General features: G+C 42.8%; 1 protein-coding gene across 1 annotated transcript in view; it reads right to left on the reverse strand.

Annotated features, from left to right (window-relative positions):
• Nucleotides 1-324: 324 nt before the first annotated feature.
• LOC135522023 (CSC1-like protein 2) overlaps nt 325-19755 on the reverse strand; it is a 93810-nt gene continuing 74379 nt past the window's right edge. Inside the window, exons 17-23 of the mRNA XM_064947899.1 lie at nt 17564-17629; nt 17107-17269; nt 16917-17022; nt 5061-5228; nt 4793-4908; nt 4567-4653; nt 325-2070 (exon numbers count right to left, since the gene is read on the reverse strand). Coding sequence (XP_064803971.1) covers nt 1888-2070; nt 4567-4653; nt 4793-4908; nt 5061-5228; nt 16917-17022; nt 17107-17269; nt 17564-17629 — 889 coding nt within the window. The 3' untranslated portion in view covers nt 325-1887. The remainder of the gene's footprint in view (nt 2071-4566; nt 4654-4792; nt 4909-5060; nt 5229-16916; nt 17023-17106; nt 17270-17563; nt 17630-19755) is intronic.

Below are 19755 nucleotides of genomic sequence, written 5' to 3' on the forward strand. Positions count from 1 at the left end.
AAAAAACACACTGCACCCAAACTGATGTGACAAAAATAAATGGAAGCGTCGCTATTCATTGGTGCTGTGTATCTGAAAAATGATCTTACATAAGTATGACTCCTGAGGAGCAAAATACTTTACTAAGGCTACATTATGTTCATCTATAATTCATTACTATTCCCTCAGAGGAAGCATAGAAAAACAGCTAATTCGTTGGGACTTGGCTCCTCCAGAGATGCATTAGCTCACCTCAGCGTACTTCTGATTGTAGGATTTTAAGGGTAGAGTGTACAACTTGAGGCAAGACCAGTTTCTTCATGTCTCCCAGTGTGCCCCCCCCCCGATCTAGTTTCTCTTTGAACAATTCTTGACTCAAAAGAACAGGCACCAGTAGATGACCATTGTCAACAAACAAAGTGGGTACTCACAATTTAAACCTTTTTGTTGTCGTTTTGTGTTCCCTGTGGGACAAAAGACAAGGCTTGACTACAAAAAATAAACAAATACTTTAATGCTCACGCGCATGAAAGGCATTGTAAAACAATTTTTTTCCTACTTATAGATTAAATCTGTAGTTGACCCCTCTCCAAATTTCAACTGTAAGTAAATATAAACATTGCAAGAATCAGGAATAATAAAGAATATGGGGGGGGGGGGGTCTGTTAATATTTAAATCCTCCTTCTCATGTTTTGATCTACTGCTAGTGCACACTTAAACACAGACAGGACCCATATAGATAGCTTCTCACAGGCCTGCTGAAAACTCCAGGCTTAAAAGGTAGATCATCAAGTGCAAAAGCACTGCTTTTCCATGGATCTACAACTCAAGCTAAACTATTGAAAGATTGTGCAAATGTTCAAGATCAAGGTGAACAGAACTCACAGTAGACGTTGACAACTGAACTATGCGCTATTTCAGGTGTAGATGTTCATATGTTTAAGGTAGTAGAGGTCAAATAAAAAACAAAAAGACAAAATAAATAAAAAACTGTACAATGTCAGTGGCTGCAAGAGTCACCAAGCTATCCATGACTGACCCTTTGGAAACTGAGAAGGACAGGATGGAGGGGAGCAGGTGACTGACAAGGCATCACTGTAGACAAATGTCATGACAACAAATCACACCAGAAATACCACAATCCAACTAAGCGGAGCCTGGCAGGTAGGCTGTTTGGCATGCCATGCTCAAAGACGTCTTTGGAATGCCTTATGACACGATAGAGGGCCGATGTCATGGCCCTGATATCCTCCAACACAAGTTTAGTTTGGGTATGAGTCTGTAGACCCATAAAAGTTAATGGGCCCTGTGCTTGGAGCAGGATTTCATTGGAGACCTTGTAGCCTAACTTTCCTGACCTCTCCACCAGTCCTGAGCCACCCTGATGGGGATTTAGTAGTTAGACACACAAGTAAGGAAATATGGATGAAAAGAAACTCAAACCAGGCACGATTTGGACCCCCCTCTTCCCAATAAGAGAGGAAAAAAATGGGTTGGTATATTTTGGGATATGTACAAAGTCTAGGCTATTGTATGTTTTTTTTCCTGGGACTACATCTTTCTGGGTTTGATGAAAACCAGTGTTAGACTTGTGCTCCATAGAAGCTCCATAAAAGTGTAGGACTCCAGTAGATAAATAAAAAAAACAAGGGGCGTCAATGCCCAGATTCATATTGCGCAGATAGGTGATCAAAATAGACTGAGAGGGGACTTTGAAGAATCCGTACAGACAATCTCCAAATTAGACAACTACACCGTGTGACAGAGTGGGTGAGCATGGGGGAGGAATGACTGCAGATGTTTTTAGAATACAAAGTGAAGTTGGTGGTTTGTTTGTGTCTGGCATTCATCTTCTCCAAAATCACTCTCACCATCTTTCGCTCTTTCCCTTTTCTCAGCTGGTAGTGTTACTGGTGGACCTCGTTGGCTATGAGGCTGTCTTCACCAGACTGGAAATCAGATTCATTGAGACTATTTCCAGTGTTGATCATCTCCTCATCCTGTGAGGACCCCCGATCTTCCTCCCCACTACCTGTGCAAGCGTCATCCGTGATTGGGTCCCGTAAGACCTGGGCAATGTACGTTGGTTGCTAAGGAGAAAACAAACATTCAATGTTATGAAGGATCCTGCACCTTACCATTCATATGCTTATAAATGGCATCTTGAGAAGTTAAAGGTGTTTGACATGCTACTTAGCTTTGTATTGCGTCATACTTCCTCATAACCCAAACACACAATGGTTGAGTTGCTGCCCGACTACATTGCAGACCAAAGCCAGCTCTTACAAAGCCCTGGATAGGTATTTAATATATCAGTTAACCGCATCATATGATATAGCAAAATGATGCCTGACTGCACAGTCGGCGCAACCATTGATTGATGCAATACAACGCCTGCAGGAACTCACCCATTCTATGCTATAAAATGAAAAAAAAAAATTCACATGTTCAAATGCCAAAAATGTGAACCAATAGTAAGTCAGCAAGACACTGCTGTTTGTTCACATTGAAGATGATCAGAATGGCCAGTCAACAAGCAACTTATGTTTTATTTTTCTCTTAAGGAATTTAATTCCTTTACTATAACAGATATTATAATTGACATTAAGCCCTATTTAAAAGTGCTGCTGACTCCAAACAACCACTGGGATAGGGAATACCCAGGGAGCAAATTATCTAAAATTTATAATAATGGATTGGATTTGTATAGCGCCTTTCAAACAACTTTGGTACTCACAGCGCTTTACATAATAAAGGGGGAAACTCACCTCATCCACTAGCAATGTGTGGCACTCACCTGGGTAATGTATTTCATGCCAGAACGCTCACCACACATCAGCTAGCATGGTGTAGAGGTGAGGAATGATATATGCCAATTAGGGGATGATTAGGTGGCCATGATGGAAATAGGGCCAGGTTGGGAATTTAGCCATGACACCCCTACTCTTGTGCCATGTGATTTTTAAACACAGATTTAGGACACCCATTTAATGTCACATCTGGAATATGTGAGCCTAAGCAGGGCAATGTCCCCTTCACTGCCCTGGGGTACTGATATTCAATCTTAAAGACCAGAGGTGAAGAGTGTCCCACACTGGCCCTCCAACACCTCTTCCAGCAGCATCTGATCTCCCATCCAGGGACTGACCAGGGTCGACCCTGCTTAGCTTCAGAAGCAAGACGGCAGTGGAATGCTGCTGGTGAAAAGTTGACAGGGAAATGGTACATAGTTGCATTGACGGGGAGACAAACATTTATATACAGCCAAGTCGGGCATCAAAACCCGAGTCGTCAGAATTTCCACTATAACACTAGCAATTTAGCGCTTGGAGGTAGAGCTGGAAATATAACTAAATTCATCAATTTTTATATCATTTAAAATTAAATGAACATTTCATATTCATCATCTTGAGCACCACCCCAACATCAGCATATATAATAATTAAGCAATAAGGCCTGAGAAGGAGTGGTATATGGCCATATATCACAAACCCCGAGATGCCTTATTGCTATTATTAACTGGTTACCAACGTAATTAGAGCAGTAAAGATAAATGTTTTGTCATGCATGTTGTGGTATACGGTCTAATACACCACGGTGGTCAGCCAATCAGCATTCAGGGCTCGATCCACACAGTATATAATATATAAATATATTCCATTTAGCAGACGCTATTATCCAAAGCGACTTCGTCATTTGTGCACACATTTTACGTATGGGTGCTCTTGGGAAACAAACCCATTGTCCTGGCGTTGCAAACACCATGCTTTACCAACTGAGCCACAGAGAACCACATGAAAATGGTGCGTTTCTATGTTTTGTACTCAAAAAGAAAAAGTATTTCCGAGGACATGATCCGAAAATACTTGACATTGGCCGTGTTCAGGAGCATCAAAACCCACGATGCATCATGGGTAATTCATCATTGTGTGACTGATCTACAAATAATATTGAGTAGTTATTTATGACGCAAAGTGATTTGTAGATCAGTCATTCTCGACTTGCTTTCAAAGTCTGCTGCAATGTCGAAGTACTGTATAGCTTAAAAAAATATTAAAGCTATCATTTTGATTTCACAGTCCTTGCACCGATAGGTCGGTCTATGAATTTGAGAGTGGTTACATTTCTCCAGCCTCATCTTTTTTCATTTTCCAAAATGGAGGGGTGACCGCTTTGTTGTTTTTTTGAATCATAGATTTGGGCCAAAGTCAGTTTGTTTGCCAAGGGAGCAAACAAACACATATTGTTGGAACACTGGACAATATTACGCATATTGTGCATTGCGATAACGTTGGGCCAATCGCAGTGTGCTATCTGGGGCAGCAGGTAGCCTAGTGGTTAGAGCGCTGGGCCAGTAACCCAGCGCTCTAAAGGTTTCTGGATCTAATTCCCGAGTTGACAAGGCAAAAATCTGTCGTTCTGCTATTCCCTGGTATGCCGTACTTGTAAATAAGAACTAGTTCTTAACTGACTTGCCTAGTTAAATAGATATATATATTTTTAATCTGGACAGTTAAATTCTAGTCCCCCACAATTCAACAGCTTGGAATATTCCAAAACCAAAAGGAATTGGCTTCTCTGCTTACCTGAGACTTAGTAGAAGGAGTGGAGAAGGTGCGGAGTGGTGGGGGGCCATTTTCAACCACGTCAACATCTGTTTCCTTGGTGTCAATCTGTTTGAGACCAGAGGGGGGAAGAAAGGGTGGAAAGAAGGGGAAAGAGGTGTCAGAGATTATCCTCTATGGGACTACTTGGCCTAAGTCTGCTACCTGAATTTAAGGACTGGACACTTGGCATGTTGGTGAGCCGTACCTTGTAGTTGTGAGCGCTGAGGTACTTGAAGTGGCCGAAGCAGACGTGCGACAGGCATACCACAATGGTGATGATTAGGACCACCAAAGTGAACATGGACGTGGGGGTCACAAAGCCTGGGTGACAACAGTGCAAAGAGACAGTAAGTTACAATGTTTGACTTCAGGGCTCACCCTCCGAATAAGGTGGTGAGTGTTAGGTACTAACACATCTTAATAATCCAATTTACCACTGTTTCTGGGAAGAAAAAGATCCCCCAGTGACTTACCCGTGCGCATGGTGGAAAAGAATAGCAGCCAAAAGAGACAGAGGATGGGAGCTGCCACCACCTGATTGACAGCACCGGAGTGGATTTTCTTGTCCAGTTTCGAGGGAAGGTAAGCGTAATACATGTTGTATCTATCCACCAGGTGCTTCAGCAGCATGTACATCAGACCTGGAAAGAGTGAGAACATGTTTTGTTTGAGAACTGTTGTTTAACCGATACTGAACATACACCTCCCATGACCTGCTCCCATCCGTTTTAAATCTTTGCTGGAGAAAACTGACATTCTGATAGTCTGTGCTTAATCTTTGGGGGATTACACCTGGGTTGCTACAGTTGAAATTCCTGAGTTGGAGGGGTTACAAGTATTTATTAAATTAACAAATGTGTGCTCACTTCTGCCCAAAAGATAAATGTTCCCATCCTTACTAAAGTAGACAAGTGTAAATTACCCATACCAAAAACACATTTATTATAAAATACAGTACATACATACATATATGTGGGAGAATTCATCTAATATTTATATACACACAGTACCAGGCAAAAGTTAGAGTGAAGGAAAAGCAGCCAACAAGTTCTCAGCATATGTGGGAACTCCTTCAAGACTGTTGGAAAAACATTCCAGGTGAGAGAATACCAAGAGTGTGCAAAGGTGTCTTCGAGACAAAGGGTGGCTACTTTGAAGAATTTCAAATATAAAATATGTACTATTTCATATTTTTGAAGTCTCCACTATTATTCTACAATGTAGAAAATATACAAATAAAGAAAAACCCTTAAATGAGTAGGTGTCCCCAAACTTTTGACTCTGTACTGTATGTCCAGAAAATATTTCTGATACATAACACATCATAGAATATGTATGTAAATATATTTTATAACATTTCTTTGTGCCACCAAAAGTATGTGGAGAGCTGCTCGTCGAACATCTCATTCAGAAATCACAGGCATTAATATGGGTGCTTTGCTACCAAAGCAGCCACCACTCTTCTGGGAAGGCTTTCCACTAGATGTTGGAACATTACTGTAGGGACTTGCTTCCATTCACCCACAAGATCATTTGTGAGGTTGGGCACTGATGTTGGGCGTTTAGATCTGGCCCGCAGTCAGCGTTCCAATTCATCCCAAAGGTGTTCGATGGGGTTGAGGTCAGGGTTCTGTGCAGGCCAGTCAAGTTCTTCCAAACCGATCTCGACAAACCCTTTTTGTATGGACCTCACTTTGTGCACAGGGCATTGTCATGCTGAAACAGGAAAGGGCCTTCCCCAATCTGTTGCCAAAGTTGGAAGCACAGAATCGTCTAGAATGTCATCGTATGCTGTAGTGTTAAAATTTCGCTTCACTGGAATTAAGGGGCCTAGCCTGAACCATGAAAAACAGCCCCGAACCATTATTCCTCCTCCACTAAACTTTACAGTTGGCACTATTCATTGGGGCAGGTAGCATTCTCCTGGCATCTGCCTAACCCAGATTCATCCGTTGAACTACCAGATGGTGAAGTGTAATTCATCACTCCAGAGAAAGTGTTTCCAATGCTCCAGAGTCCAATGGCGGCGAGCTTTACACCACTCCTGCTGACGCTTGGCATTACGCATGGTGATCTTGTGTGGCTGCTTGGCCATGGAAACCCATTTCATGAAGCTTCTGACAAACAGTTCTTGTGCTGACGTTGTTTCCAGAGACAGTTTAGAACTCCGTAAAAAGTGTTGCAACCGAGGACAAACGATTTTTACGCGCTACACTCTTCAGCACTCAACAGACCTGTTCTGTGAGCTTGTGTGGCCTACCACTTCACATCTGAGCCGCTGTTGCTCCTAGACGTTTCCATTTCACAATAACAGCATTTACAGTTGACCAGGGCAGCTCTAGCAGGGCAGGAATTTGACAAACTGACTTGTTGGAAAGGTGGCATCCCATGACGGTGCCACGTTGAAAGTCACCAAGCTCTTCAGTAAGGCCATTCTACTGCCAATGTTTGTCTATGGAGATTGCATGGCTGTAGGCTCGATTTTATACACCTGTCGGCAAGGCAACAGGTGTGGCTGAAATAGCCAAATCCACTCATTTGAAGTGGTGTCCAAATACTTAAATAGATATAGTGTATGTAAATATATTTTAAACTATATGTCAATGAAATATATTTTTGTGTCACATGTAGGGTTGCAAAGGGTCGGAAACTTTCTGGGAAATTAAACGGAATTTTATGGGATACACCTAAGGCAATTCTAGGTGGCATATTTTGGTTAAACTATCCCCAATTCAATGGAATTGCAACCCTCTGCATGCACAGTGCATTCTTCCATCACATGTGCAGTACACTCTTCCATCACATGTACAGCTGATTCTTAAGATCTTGCACACCAATGAGATGCTATTGAGCCCACACTACTACACTGTCTGAGCCAAGGACCACATGCTTTCTGGTACGTTTTGATTACAATACTGGGTGGGGGGGAATATATTTTACGACATATATTATTTTTTTGTTAACTAGTAAATATTAGCCTACAGCACAGTGTGTTTAAATCATTTCTAAATTGTTAATTTCTGCTAGCTGATTTTTGCTACCAAGTGGGTTTTGGCTTGCTTGAGCTTGTTAAATGAGTGTTAATTCACCTGTTTCCATACAAGTTTAATTTTAAAACATGTATCTTACAAAGGAGTTGTTTAATCTAACTGTTTATCTGTACATGGAATTGTATTTGTTGATTTTTCAACTATTTTTTTCTAATCTTTACAGGAAAATGCCACAGGCACTATCTGATGTGTGGAGACATTTCACTGCAGCTAATGTAGAAGGAAAAGCTGTTTACATTTGCATATACTGTGCCATAAGTCATAAGTCATATGTGAAGAATGCAACAAAGATTACAGCTAGCTTGCAGCTAGCTAGCTCACAGCTTGCACTCACCGTGGCACCCAGTACCAAAGCTATCCCTGAGGCCCACCTCCCGGCCTACTCAGCTGTTCACCCAAACCCCACTCATACACGGCTAGAGCCCAATACTCCACCGGATCCTTGCTGTAAACTCTGGACCTTGGCACCGGATCACCGCCGCTACCGTTTGGCTATAGTGGCTAACACCACTGCCACGAAGCTAGCACCAGTTAGCTGTGAGCCAGGCGCATCTCCTGACTAGCAAACTAAATTCTACAATACCTCTTTCGCCATCTGGCTTGGATTCTCTATCGTCATGGCGCCCGGCCGCACCACCACGACTGGCCTGCCGACGAATAATTCATCCTCTGTGCCTTCAACCGGCCTCCGTCGGAGCAGACGCTCCTACTAGCCCCACGCTACTAACTTTAAACGCTATGTCGCCCACGTGCTAGCGTAGTGGCAGATTCCCTGTTCCATCTACTGCTGCCCCCTGGACACTATGAACACATAGCTACATAGATGATACCTGCTGGACTGTCCATTAATGACGGTACTTATTTATTTATTTTATCTGTCAGCCCCAGCCGCGAACTCAGGCTCTGTATGTAGTTAATCCGACCCTCTCTGCCAAGCCATCGCCATTTTACCTGCTGTTGTTGTGTTAGCTGATTAGCTGCTGTTGTCTCACCTGTTGTTTTAGCTAGATCTCCCAATCAACACCTGCGTTTATGCCTCGCTGTATGTCTCTCTCAAATGTCAATATGCCTTGTATACTGTTGTTCAGATTAGTTATCATTGTTTTAGTTTACAAATGGAGTCCCTAGTTCCACTCTTCATACCTCTGATACCTCCTTTGTCCCACCTCCCACACATGCGGTGACCTCACCCATTACAACCAGCATGTCCAGAGATACAACCTCTTATCATCATCCAGTGCCTGGGCTTACCTCCGCTGTACCCGCACCCCACCATAGCCCTGTCTGCGCATTATGCCCTGAATATATTCTACCATGCCCAGAAATCTGCTCCTTTTATTTTTTGTCCCCAACGCTCTAGACGACCAGTTTTGATAGCCTTTAGCCGCACGCTCATCCTACTCCTCCTCTGTTCCGCGGGTGATGTGGAGGTAAACCTGCACGTCCCCAGGCACCCTCATTGGTTGACTTCTGTGATCGAAAAAGCCTTGGTTTCATGCATGTCAACATCAAGTTTGTTTTACTCACTGCTTTAGCACACTCTGCCAACCCTGATGTCCTTGCCGTGTCTGAATCCTGGCTTAGCAAGGCCACCAAAAATTCAGAGATTTCCATACCCAACTATAACATTTTCCATCAAGATAGAATTGCCAAAGGGGGAGGAGTTGCAGTCTACTGCAGAGATAGCCTGCAAAGTAATGTCATACTTTCCAGGTCCAAACCCAAACAGTTCGAACTTCTAATTTTAAAAATTAATCTCTCCGTTGCCGCCTGCTACCGACCCCCCTCAGCTCCCAGCTCCCAGCTGTGCCCTGGACACCATTTGTGAATTGATCACCCCCCATCTAGCTTCAGAGTTTGTTCTGTTAGGTGACCTATACTGGGATATGCTTAACACCCCTGCAGTCCTACAATCTAAGCTAGATGCCCTCAATCTCACACAAATCATCAAGGAACCTACCAGGTACAACACAACCCTAAATCTGTAAGCATGGGCACCTTCATACACATTATCCTGACCAACTGGCCCTCCAAATACACCTCCGCTGTCTTCAATCAGGATCGCCTGTATGCGCTACAGGTCCGCGGTCAAACGACCACCCCTCATCACTGTCACACGCTCCCTAAAACACTTCTGCAAGCAGGCCTTTCTAATCGACCTGGCCCAGGTATCCTGGAAGGATATTGACCATTTTAGATAAGCATGCTCCGTTCAAAAAATGCAGAACTAAGAAAAGATATAGCCCTTGGTTCACTCCAGACCTGACTGCCCTCGACCAGCACAAAAACATCCTGTGGCGGACTGCAATAGCATTGAATAATCCCCGCGATATGCAACTGTTCAGGGAAGTCAGTAACCAATACACGCAGTCAGTCAGGAAAGCAAAGACCAGCTTTTTCAAGCAGAAATTTGTATCCTGTATCTCTAACTCCAAAAAGTTCTGGGACACTGTAAAGTCCATGGAGAACAAGAGCACCTCCTCCCAGCTGCCCACTGCACTGAGGCTAGGCAACACGGTCACCACCGATAAATCCATGATAATCGAAAACTTCAACAAGCATTTCTCAAAGGCTGGCCATGCCTTCCTCCTGGCTACTCCAACCTCGGCCAACAGCTCCACCCCCCCCCTCCCGCAGCTACCCGCCCAAGCCTCCCCAGTTTCTCCTTCACCCAAATCGAGATAGCAGATGTTCTGAAAGAGCTGCAAAACCTGGACCCATACAAATCAGCTGGGCTTGACAATCTGGACCCTCTATTTCTGAAATTATCCGCCACCATTGTCACAACCCCTATTACCAGCCTGCTCAACCTCTCTTTCGTATCGTCTGAAATCCCCAAGGATTGGAAAGCTGCAGCGGTCATCCCCCTCTTCAAAAGGGGGAGACACCCTGGACCCAAACTGTTACAGACCTATATCCATCCTGCCCTGCCTATTTAAGGTCTTCGAAAGCCAAGTCAACAAACAGATCCCTGACCATCTCGAATCCCACCGTACCTTCTCCGCTGTGCAATCTGGTTTCAGCCACGCTCAAGGTACTAAATGATATCATAACCGCCATCGATAAAAGACTGTGCAGCCGTCTTCATCGACCTGGCCAAAGCTTTCGACTCTATCAATCATCATATTCTAATCAGCAGACTCAGTAGCCTTGGTTTTTCTAATGACTGCCTTGCCTGGTTCACAAACTACTTTGCAGACAGAGTTCAGTGTGTCAAATCGGAGGGCATGTTGTCCGGTCCTCTGGCAGTCTATGGGGGTGCCACAGGGTTCAATTCTCAGGCCGACTCTTTTCTCTGTATATATCAATGATGTTGCTCTTGCTGTGGGCGATTCCCTGATCCACCTCTACGCAGACGACACCATTCTGTATACTTCTGGCCCTTCCTTGGACACTGTGCTATCTAACCTCCAAACGAGCTTCAATGCCATACAACACTCCTTCCGTGGCCTCCAACTGCTCTTAAACACTAGTAAAACCAAATGCATGCTTTTCAACCGTTCGCTGCCTGCACCCGCACGCCCGACTAGCATCACCACCCTGGATGGTTCCGACCTAGAATACGTGGACATCTATAAGTACCTAGGTGTCTGGCTAGACTAAACTCTCCTTCCAGACTCATATCAAACATCTCCAATCTAAAATCAAATCTAGAGTCGGCTTTCTATTTCGCAACAAAGCCTCCTTCACTCACGCCGCCAAACTTACCGTAGTAAAACTGACTATCCTACCGATCCTCGACTTCGGCGATGTCATCTACAAAATAGCTTCCAATACTCTACTCAGCAAACTGGATGCAGTTTATCACAGTGCCATCCGTTTTGTTACTAAAGCACCTTATACCGCCCACCACTGCAACCTGTATGCTCTCGTCGGCTGGCCCTCGCTACATATTCGTCGCCAGACCCACTGGCTCCAGGTCATCTACAAGTCCATGCTAGGTAAAGCTCTGCCTTATCTCAGTTCACTGGCGACGATGGCAACACCCACCCGTAGCACGCGCTTCAGCAGGTGTATCTCACTGGTCATCCCTAAAGCCAACACCTAATTTGGCCGCCTTTCCCTTCCAGTTATTTGCTGCCTGTGACTGGAACGAATTGCAAAAAAAAAAAAAATACAAAAAAATACAATAAAATAAAATAAAAATAGCTGAAGTTGGAGACTTTTATCTCCCTCACCAACTTTAAACATCTGCTATCTGATCAGCTAACCGATCGCTGCAGCTGTACATAGTCCATCGGTAAATAGTCCACCCAATTCACCTACCTCATCCCCATACTGTTTTATTCATTTACTTTTCTGCTCTTTTGCACACCACTATCTCTACCTGTACATGACCATCTTTTTTTTCTACTGTGTTATTGACTTGTTTATTGTTTACTCCATGTGTAACTCTGTGTTGTTATCTGTTCACACTGCTATTCTTTATCTTGGCCAGGTCGCAGTTGTAAATGAGAACTTGTTCTCAACTAGCCTACCTGGTTAAATAAAGGTGAAAAAAAATAAAAAAGATGCTAAATCATCTGGCCAAATGCATACAGTTCCCTCAGCGCTCAAAACAAGCAACCTCTGACAAATCCCTCTACTTCTATTTGAGGTGAAAATGATGAAGCAGACACCTTATTGACAGCAACAGCTCATGGTCCTCCAGGAATCAGAAGTTTTTTTGACTCAATAGAGGAACGTAGTCAGAGAAAGGCTAATGAATGTCTTGCTCAAGCTGAGTATGCAACTGAATGTTCTTCGCCCAGCATACACCCCTCCAACCAGATATGCTTTATCTACTAATTTGCTGGATGCAGAGTTCAGAGTTCAAGGGAAGGTCAAGCAAATCATAGAGAAAGCAGACTGTATTGGAATCATCTCTGATGGGTGGTCGAATGTTCGTGGTCAAGGAATAATTAACTACATCATCTCCAACCTTCAACCAGTATTAAACAAGAGCACAGACACAAGGGACAACAGACACACCGGTTCACCATTAAAGATGAGCTGAAGGCAGTCAATGACCTTGGACCACAGACGGTATTTGCACTGGTGACAGACAATGCTGAGAACATGAAGGCTACTGGTGACCCTCACATCACACCCATTGGCTGTGCTGCTCATACATTGAATCTGCTCCTCAAGGACATCATGGCAACTGAAAACAATGGATACACTCTACAAGAGACCCAAGTAAATGGTTAGGTTTGTGAAGGGTCATCAAGCTATAGCAGCAATCTACCTCACCAAGTAAAGTGAGAAGAATAAGAGCACCACCAGTTGGGGTGGTGTTGTCATCATGTTTGACAGTTTCCTGGAAGGGAAGAAGTCTCTCCAAGAAATGCCAAAGTCTGCTGATATGGACAACCCCATCAAGAGGATCCTCCTGGATGATGCATTTTGGGAGAGAGTGGTAAGCAGCCTGAAACTCCTGAAACATATAGCAGTAGGCATTGCACAGATTGAGGGAGACAATGCCATCCTGTCTGATGTTCAGACTGCTTGCATCCTGCCCACTTCACTGTTGCTCCAAGCAGAGGAAACTGCAGTTCTGAAATACATCAAAAAGCGTGAAGACTTCTGCCTGAAGCCTATACACACCGCAGCGTACATGTTGGATCCCAAGTATGCTGGCAAGAGCATCCTGTCTGGTGCAGGGATCAACAAGGCCTATGGTGTCATTACTACCATGTCTCGCCACTTTGGCCTGGATGAGGGCAAGGTTCTTGGCAGTCTGGTGAAGTACACTTCCAAGTAAGGGCTTTGGGGTGGAGACACAATATGGCAGTTGTTCCAACATATCTCATCAGCCACCTGGTGGAAGAGCCACCTGGTCCTCAAGCGAGCCAGTTTCATCATAGTGCTTGATGTGTTTTGCGACTGCACTTGAAGAAACTTTCAAAGTTCTTGAAATTTTCCAGATTAACTGACCTTCATGTCTTAAAGTAATGATGGACTGTCATTTATCTTTGCTTATTTGAGCTGTTCTGGCCATAATATTCGACTTGGCCTTTTACCAAATAGGGCTATCTTCTGTATACCACAAACTATTTTGATTCGTTTAAGACTTTTTTGGTTACTACTTGATTTCATGTGTTATTTCATAGTTTGTCTTCACTATTATTCTAGAATGTAGTACAAATAAAGAAAAACCATTCAATGAATAGGTGTCCAAACATTTGACTGGTACTGTATGTAAAAACTATTTAAATGTTGAAAAACAGACAGAATATGTAAACATATTTATGAGTGCTTTCATCTGTGAAGAGCACAGGGCGCCAGTGGCGAATTTGCCAATCTTGGTGTTCTCTGGCAAATGCCAAACGTCCTGCACGGTGTTGGGCTGTAAGCACAACCCCCACTTGTGGAAGTCGGGCCCTCATACCACCCTCATGGAGTCTGTTTCTGACCGTTTGAGCAGACACATGCACTTGTGGCCTGCTGGAGGTCATTTTGCAGGGCTCTGGCAGTGCTCCTTCTGCTCCTCCTTGCACAAAGGCGGAGGTAGCGGTCCTGCTGCTGGGTTGTTGCCCTCCTACTTCCTCCTCCACATCTCCTGATGTACTGGCCTGTCTCCTGGTAGCGCATCCATGCTCTGGACACTACGCTGACAGACACAGCAAACCTTCTTGCCACAGCTCGCATTGATGTCCCATCCTGGATGAGCTGCACTACCTGAGCCACTTGTGTGGGTTGTAGACTCCGTCTCATGCTACCACTAGAGTGAAAGCACCGCCAGCATTCAAAAGTGACCAAAACATCAGCCAGGAAGCATAGGAACTGAGAAGTGGTCTGTGGTCACCACCTGCAGAACCACTCCTTTATTGGGGGTGTCTTGCTAATTGCCTATAATTTCCACCTGTTGTCTATTCCATTTGCACAACAGCATGTGAAATTTATTGTCAATCAGTGTTGCTTCCTAAGTGGACAGTTTGATTTCACAGAAGTGTGATTGACTTGGAGTTACATTGTGTTGTTTAAGTGTTTCCTTTATTTTTTTGAGAAGTGTACATGCCAATATGTTAGGCTTCGGTATGGATCAATGATACAAGATAGACGACTGAGTCAACAGATTTCAAAATTAGATGTCAAATTCTGGGAGCGTCAAATACAATATATAAAAAAAGATCATCCTGGAGGACATCAAATGCTGCCAAAGTATGAGTAATACAGCACAATCATGGTCCAAATTCAATATCTGGAAACAGTAGTATTGTGTCACCTTCTGGGAGTAATTCAGACAACACCACATTTCTCATAAAGTAGCAGTGACCTTGCAGGGCAACACTGTGATGGTTATCTTCTGAACAGAAAATGTAAATATGTGCCTTGCTGACACTATTCTAGCAACCTCTCCCTTCCTGTTGCTCCTCTGCAACTCATGACCTGACGCGGAGTTATTCAATACTACCAAGCAGACAGTAGGAGGAGGCATTATACCAGAGGAGAAGCAGACTTAAAGCCTCCACATCCAAACCAACACAATACATTGTCAAACACTGTATGTTTGAATATATGAAACAAATAGGAATGGGTCAAAATGTATTTGAAATATACATCATATTTCATGCCATGTAATTACATTTAAAAGCATTTTTACTACACATATTACTTATGTATCACTTGAACTTATATTTAACAAATACAATTATTTTCACGATGGACACTCCCACCTTCGCTGGTGTTGGCCTGTCTTTCCAAGTACAGTGCCTTCAGAAACTATTCACACCCCTTGACTTTTTCCACATTTTGCTGTGTTACAGCCTGAACATAAAATTGATTAAATTGAGATTTTTGCGTCACTGGTCATACCAAAAATCTGGTTACCTTCAGACCCATGATACTTGTGGGAGTCGTGAGAATCTCCCCTTTTCACAGTGGGATCACATCAGTTTGTGTTACAGACAGTCACTGGCCTACACACAATACCCCCTAAGGTTTTCCAATGCCTCACAAAGAAGAGGGGCACCTATTGGTAGCTGGGTAAACCCACGAAAAAAGCAGACTTTGAATATACCTTTGAAAATTAACTACACTTTGGATTTCACAATGATGCAAACGGTGACTTTAAAACAGTTACTGAGTTCAATGGCTGTGATAGGAGAAAACTGGGGAAGGATCAACAGTGTCGTTACTCAACAATACTAACCCAATTGACAGAGTGAAAAGAAGGAAGTCTGTACATAATGCAAATATTCCAAAACATGGATCCTGTTTTCAACAAGATATTAAAGTAATACTGCAAAAAATGTTGCAAACCAATTCACTTTTTGTCCTGAATACAAAGTGCCATGTTTGGGGCAAATCCGATACAACACATTACCGAGTACCAATCTCCACATTTTCAAGCATAGTGGTGGCAGCATCATGTTATGGGCATGCTTGTAATCATTAATGACTGGGGAGTTTTTCTGGATAAACAAGAGATGGAATGGAGCTAAGCACAGGCAAAATCCAAGAGGAAAAGCTGATTCAGTCTGCTTTCCACCAGACAGTAGGAGATTAATTAACTTTTAGCAGGACAATAACCTAAAACACCAAGGCCAAATCTACACTGGAGTTGTTTACCAAAAAGACACTGAATGTTCCTGAGTGGCTGAGTTACAGTGACTTAAAAAATGCTTGAAAATCTATTGCAAGACCTGAAAACGGTTGTCTAGCAATGTTCAACAACTAATTTGACAGAGCTTGAAGAATTTTGAATATAATAAATGGGCAAATGTTGCACAATCCAGGTGTTGAAAGCTCTTAAAGACACCCAGAAAGACTGACAGTTGTAATCGCTGGCAAAGTTGCTTCTACAAAGTATTGACTCGGGTGGGAATATTTTATTTGACCATCTATTTAATTTTCCATACATTTGCTAACATGTTTTCACTTTTTTTTCATTATGGTGTATTATGTGTAGATGGGTGAGAAATTTAAACCATTTTGAATTCAGGCTGTAACAACAAAATGTGGAATAAGTCAAGGGGTATGAATACTTTCTGCACTTTATCTCTTAGTAAAGATACAATATACAATGTATCTATACAGTGCTTTAACATAGAGATGCACAGTAGTGACATAAATACTGTATGTACACACCAGGTGTGGGTAAGCCTGTTCTTGGCACAATGCAGTGTTTAGCTACCCTAATTTCATTGGTGATTCATTCTGACTCATACAAAGCACTGCCAGTAGGTGACCCTAGAGAGGGGAGAGTAAGTCCTCTCTATCCCCAGTCACTCTTCCCATACTTCATCTCTCACCATGTTACCACTTTCCTCTCTGGGGAGAGGTGGGCTGACTCACCAAAGGGGACGATGATTGGACAGGTGATGCTGTATGTCATAACTACAGTGAAGACGGACATCATCCAGGCGTAGGCCGCTCCAAACTGGAATTCAAATGCTTGATGCTGAAGACACGAAAGAATTCAGCATTGAAAAGTAAATAGAATTTTGAGCACAGCAGCGGCAATATTTTCCTTAATGACTCTTACCCTCTTTACGTTGCGCCTCTCTGCAGAGGAACGGGCCAGGGACAGTCGGATCATATACATGAGCAGGCCTGGAATCCGCAGCAGGTCCATGGCATTACCGATAAAAGCTGAGGCGATGACATAGTTGACGAAGAAGGCTCCGTTGTCAGGGAGGAAGACACACCTTAAACAGGGGGAGGCACCACCAGTGTGATTAGATAGCATTTACCATAGTACTGTAATTACTTTTCACAGGTATTTACAGATAACGGCCTGACAAATCACACAGTAATTATGCTTTGGTTTCATTGAGAGAAATGCTGTTATGTATATTAAATGTACCAGGTAATTAACAATTGTGTTGAAAGTACAGAACCAGGAGGTACTATTTATTTTCCCCATAATACCAGGCAAATACAAGCTGTAACAGCAACGGATCTTAATTACATTCCTCTTTTATGAAAATAGAAATACTTACTCAAATCTGACAGTGGCGTCAGCAAGGAATTTCTTATCAAACAGCCAGCGGAAGAAGACATCCAAACTATTAAAAGCAACAAAAAAATGAAATCAAATGAGCTTTTCAGATGGGTCATAATCTGTAGGCAGACATTGGTTGATTATTCATGTGCCATTTACAGTGGGGAGAACAAGTATTTGATAACCTGCAAAATCGGCAGTGTTTCCCACTTACAAAGCATGTAGCGGTCTGTATTTTTTTTTAATCATAGGTACACTTCAACTGTGAGAGACGGAATCTAAAACAAAAGTTCAGAAAATCACATTGTATGATTTTTATGTAATTAATTCGCATTTTATTGCATGACATAAGTATTTGATCACCTACCAACCAGTAAGATAATTTTTTTTAAATGGTTGTGTACTAAAAACGTGAATGTGTTTTTGCAGAGCATACAACCATGCCGACAATCATCCTTGGAGATCAGTAGACAAAGGGCTGGACAATGGGCCGCACCAAAAATAAAACGCATGGTTGCCAAGAAGGCGGTTTGTTTTGCTAGATTCTTAAAATGTGTACGCAGCATGTGTGTGTTGGCTTCACTTTTAATTCTTAATTGATCTACCGTTTCTAACATAGGCAACTGTAATCGATGAAGGCTCAGGGCAGTATCATTCTGCTCATCTGATGAAGGTGCACATGGATCAGATTCAAATTTTGAAGACAGAGTCATTGAAGGCAGACCAGCAGAAAGAGAAACATTATCTGCGGGCAGAGATACGGGCGAGAGCTGATGCATTAGTCCAGAGCCAGGCGGCATTGGTGGAGTCAGGCAGAGAATGATGCGTTGAAGAGGGCGAGGAACGAGATGGGAGTCCCAATCCATGCCAGGCACACCTGTGAGCTCTGGAACGCCACCTCCCACAGGCAGAGTCAAAATACCTGGCGGGTTCATCAGGTTGTCGGTTCACCCTGACATTTCCATTCCTCTTCTGACAACAGAACTTAACCAACTGCTCACCAGACACAGCAAGTGCCATCCGGATCATTATGCTATTCTGCTATAGCCTAATAAACGCACGCAGGTGGCTTACATCTTCAAAATGCTTTAAATGCTTAATTATCCAAATGTAATAGCATATACTGTACAGTACTGTATTTCTTCATCAGCATCTTTATGCTTTCGTTAATAAAATACTGATAAAAACACTCTTCCAAATGCAGATGTTCATTTAGTTATGGATCCATAACGAATAACTATGGGAATAAATATCAGTGAATGACAGAAATATTGGAACAAAGCTGTCTAATGGAGGTAAACAAATGGTTGCTTACTGGAAAATACTCTTTCAAACACACACGGTCACATTGTACAGTGCTATTATGGCTATTAGCAGGTAGCTGGACAATAGACTTGCCTGGAAGGAGGGAAGGGGGAGAATTCTATTGTCAAATCTATTTCTTCGATTGGCAGTATCACAACCGGCCATGATTGGTTGCAATTTCAGTTTAATCCACCAGAAAAGACAAAACAAATACTACATAATAATAATACTTTTTGTTGTATCACATCCAACCGTGGTTGGGAGTACCATAAGGCGGCGCACAATTGGCCCAGCGTTTCTCTCCCTCTAAAAACAGAAATAAATGTTATGGCCTTGACAAATATCATTTTGGCTTTATTCAGATTACAAATTGCTCACTTTTGTTTTGTTTTAATGAAATGCCCTCCAAAATATCATTATATAGTATCAAGTTGATGGCACAGTCATATAGACCGGCACCTACATAAAGTTGAGTGATTCACTCATTTCAAGGCTTTGATTCAAAATAAATAAGTACCACAATTATTTCTGATAGTCTTAATAAAGAAATGTTTTGGTTATCCTGACCTGGACACCATGTACAGTATTATAATAGTCCATTATGGCTATTAGCAGGACAATATACCTTTACCAACACCTCTCTGTATTTTGATACTTTGTGGATGGGGCCTCCCAAGTGGTGCAGCTGTCTAAGTCACTGCATCACAGTGCAAAATGCGTTGCTACAGATGCAGGTTTGATACCCGTGCTGACCGACCCCGGGAGACCCATGAGGCGGCTTTTGGTTTAAATTTAGAATCCTCCAATTGGCAGTCACAAGTTGAGAGAATGATACAATTATTAATTTTCACAAAGTCTGCTGCCACAGTTTGTATGATGGCAAAT

Source organism: Oncorhynchus masou, chromosome 4 (genome assembly GCF_036934945.1).
Source record: "Oncorhynchus masou masou isolate Uvic2021 chromosome 4, UVic_Omas_1.1, whole genome shotgun sequence".
NCBI lineage: Eukaryota > Metazoa > Chordata > Actinopteri > Salmoniformes > Salmonidae > Oncorhynchus > Oncorhynchus masou.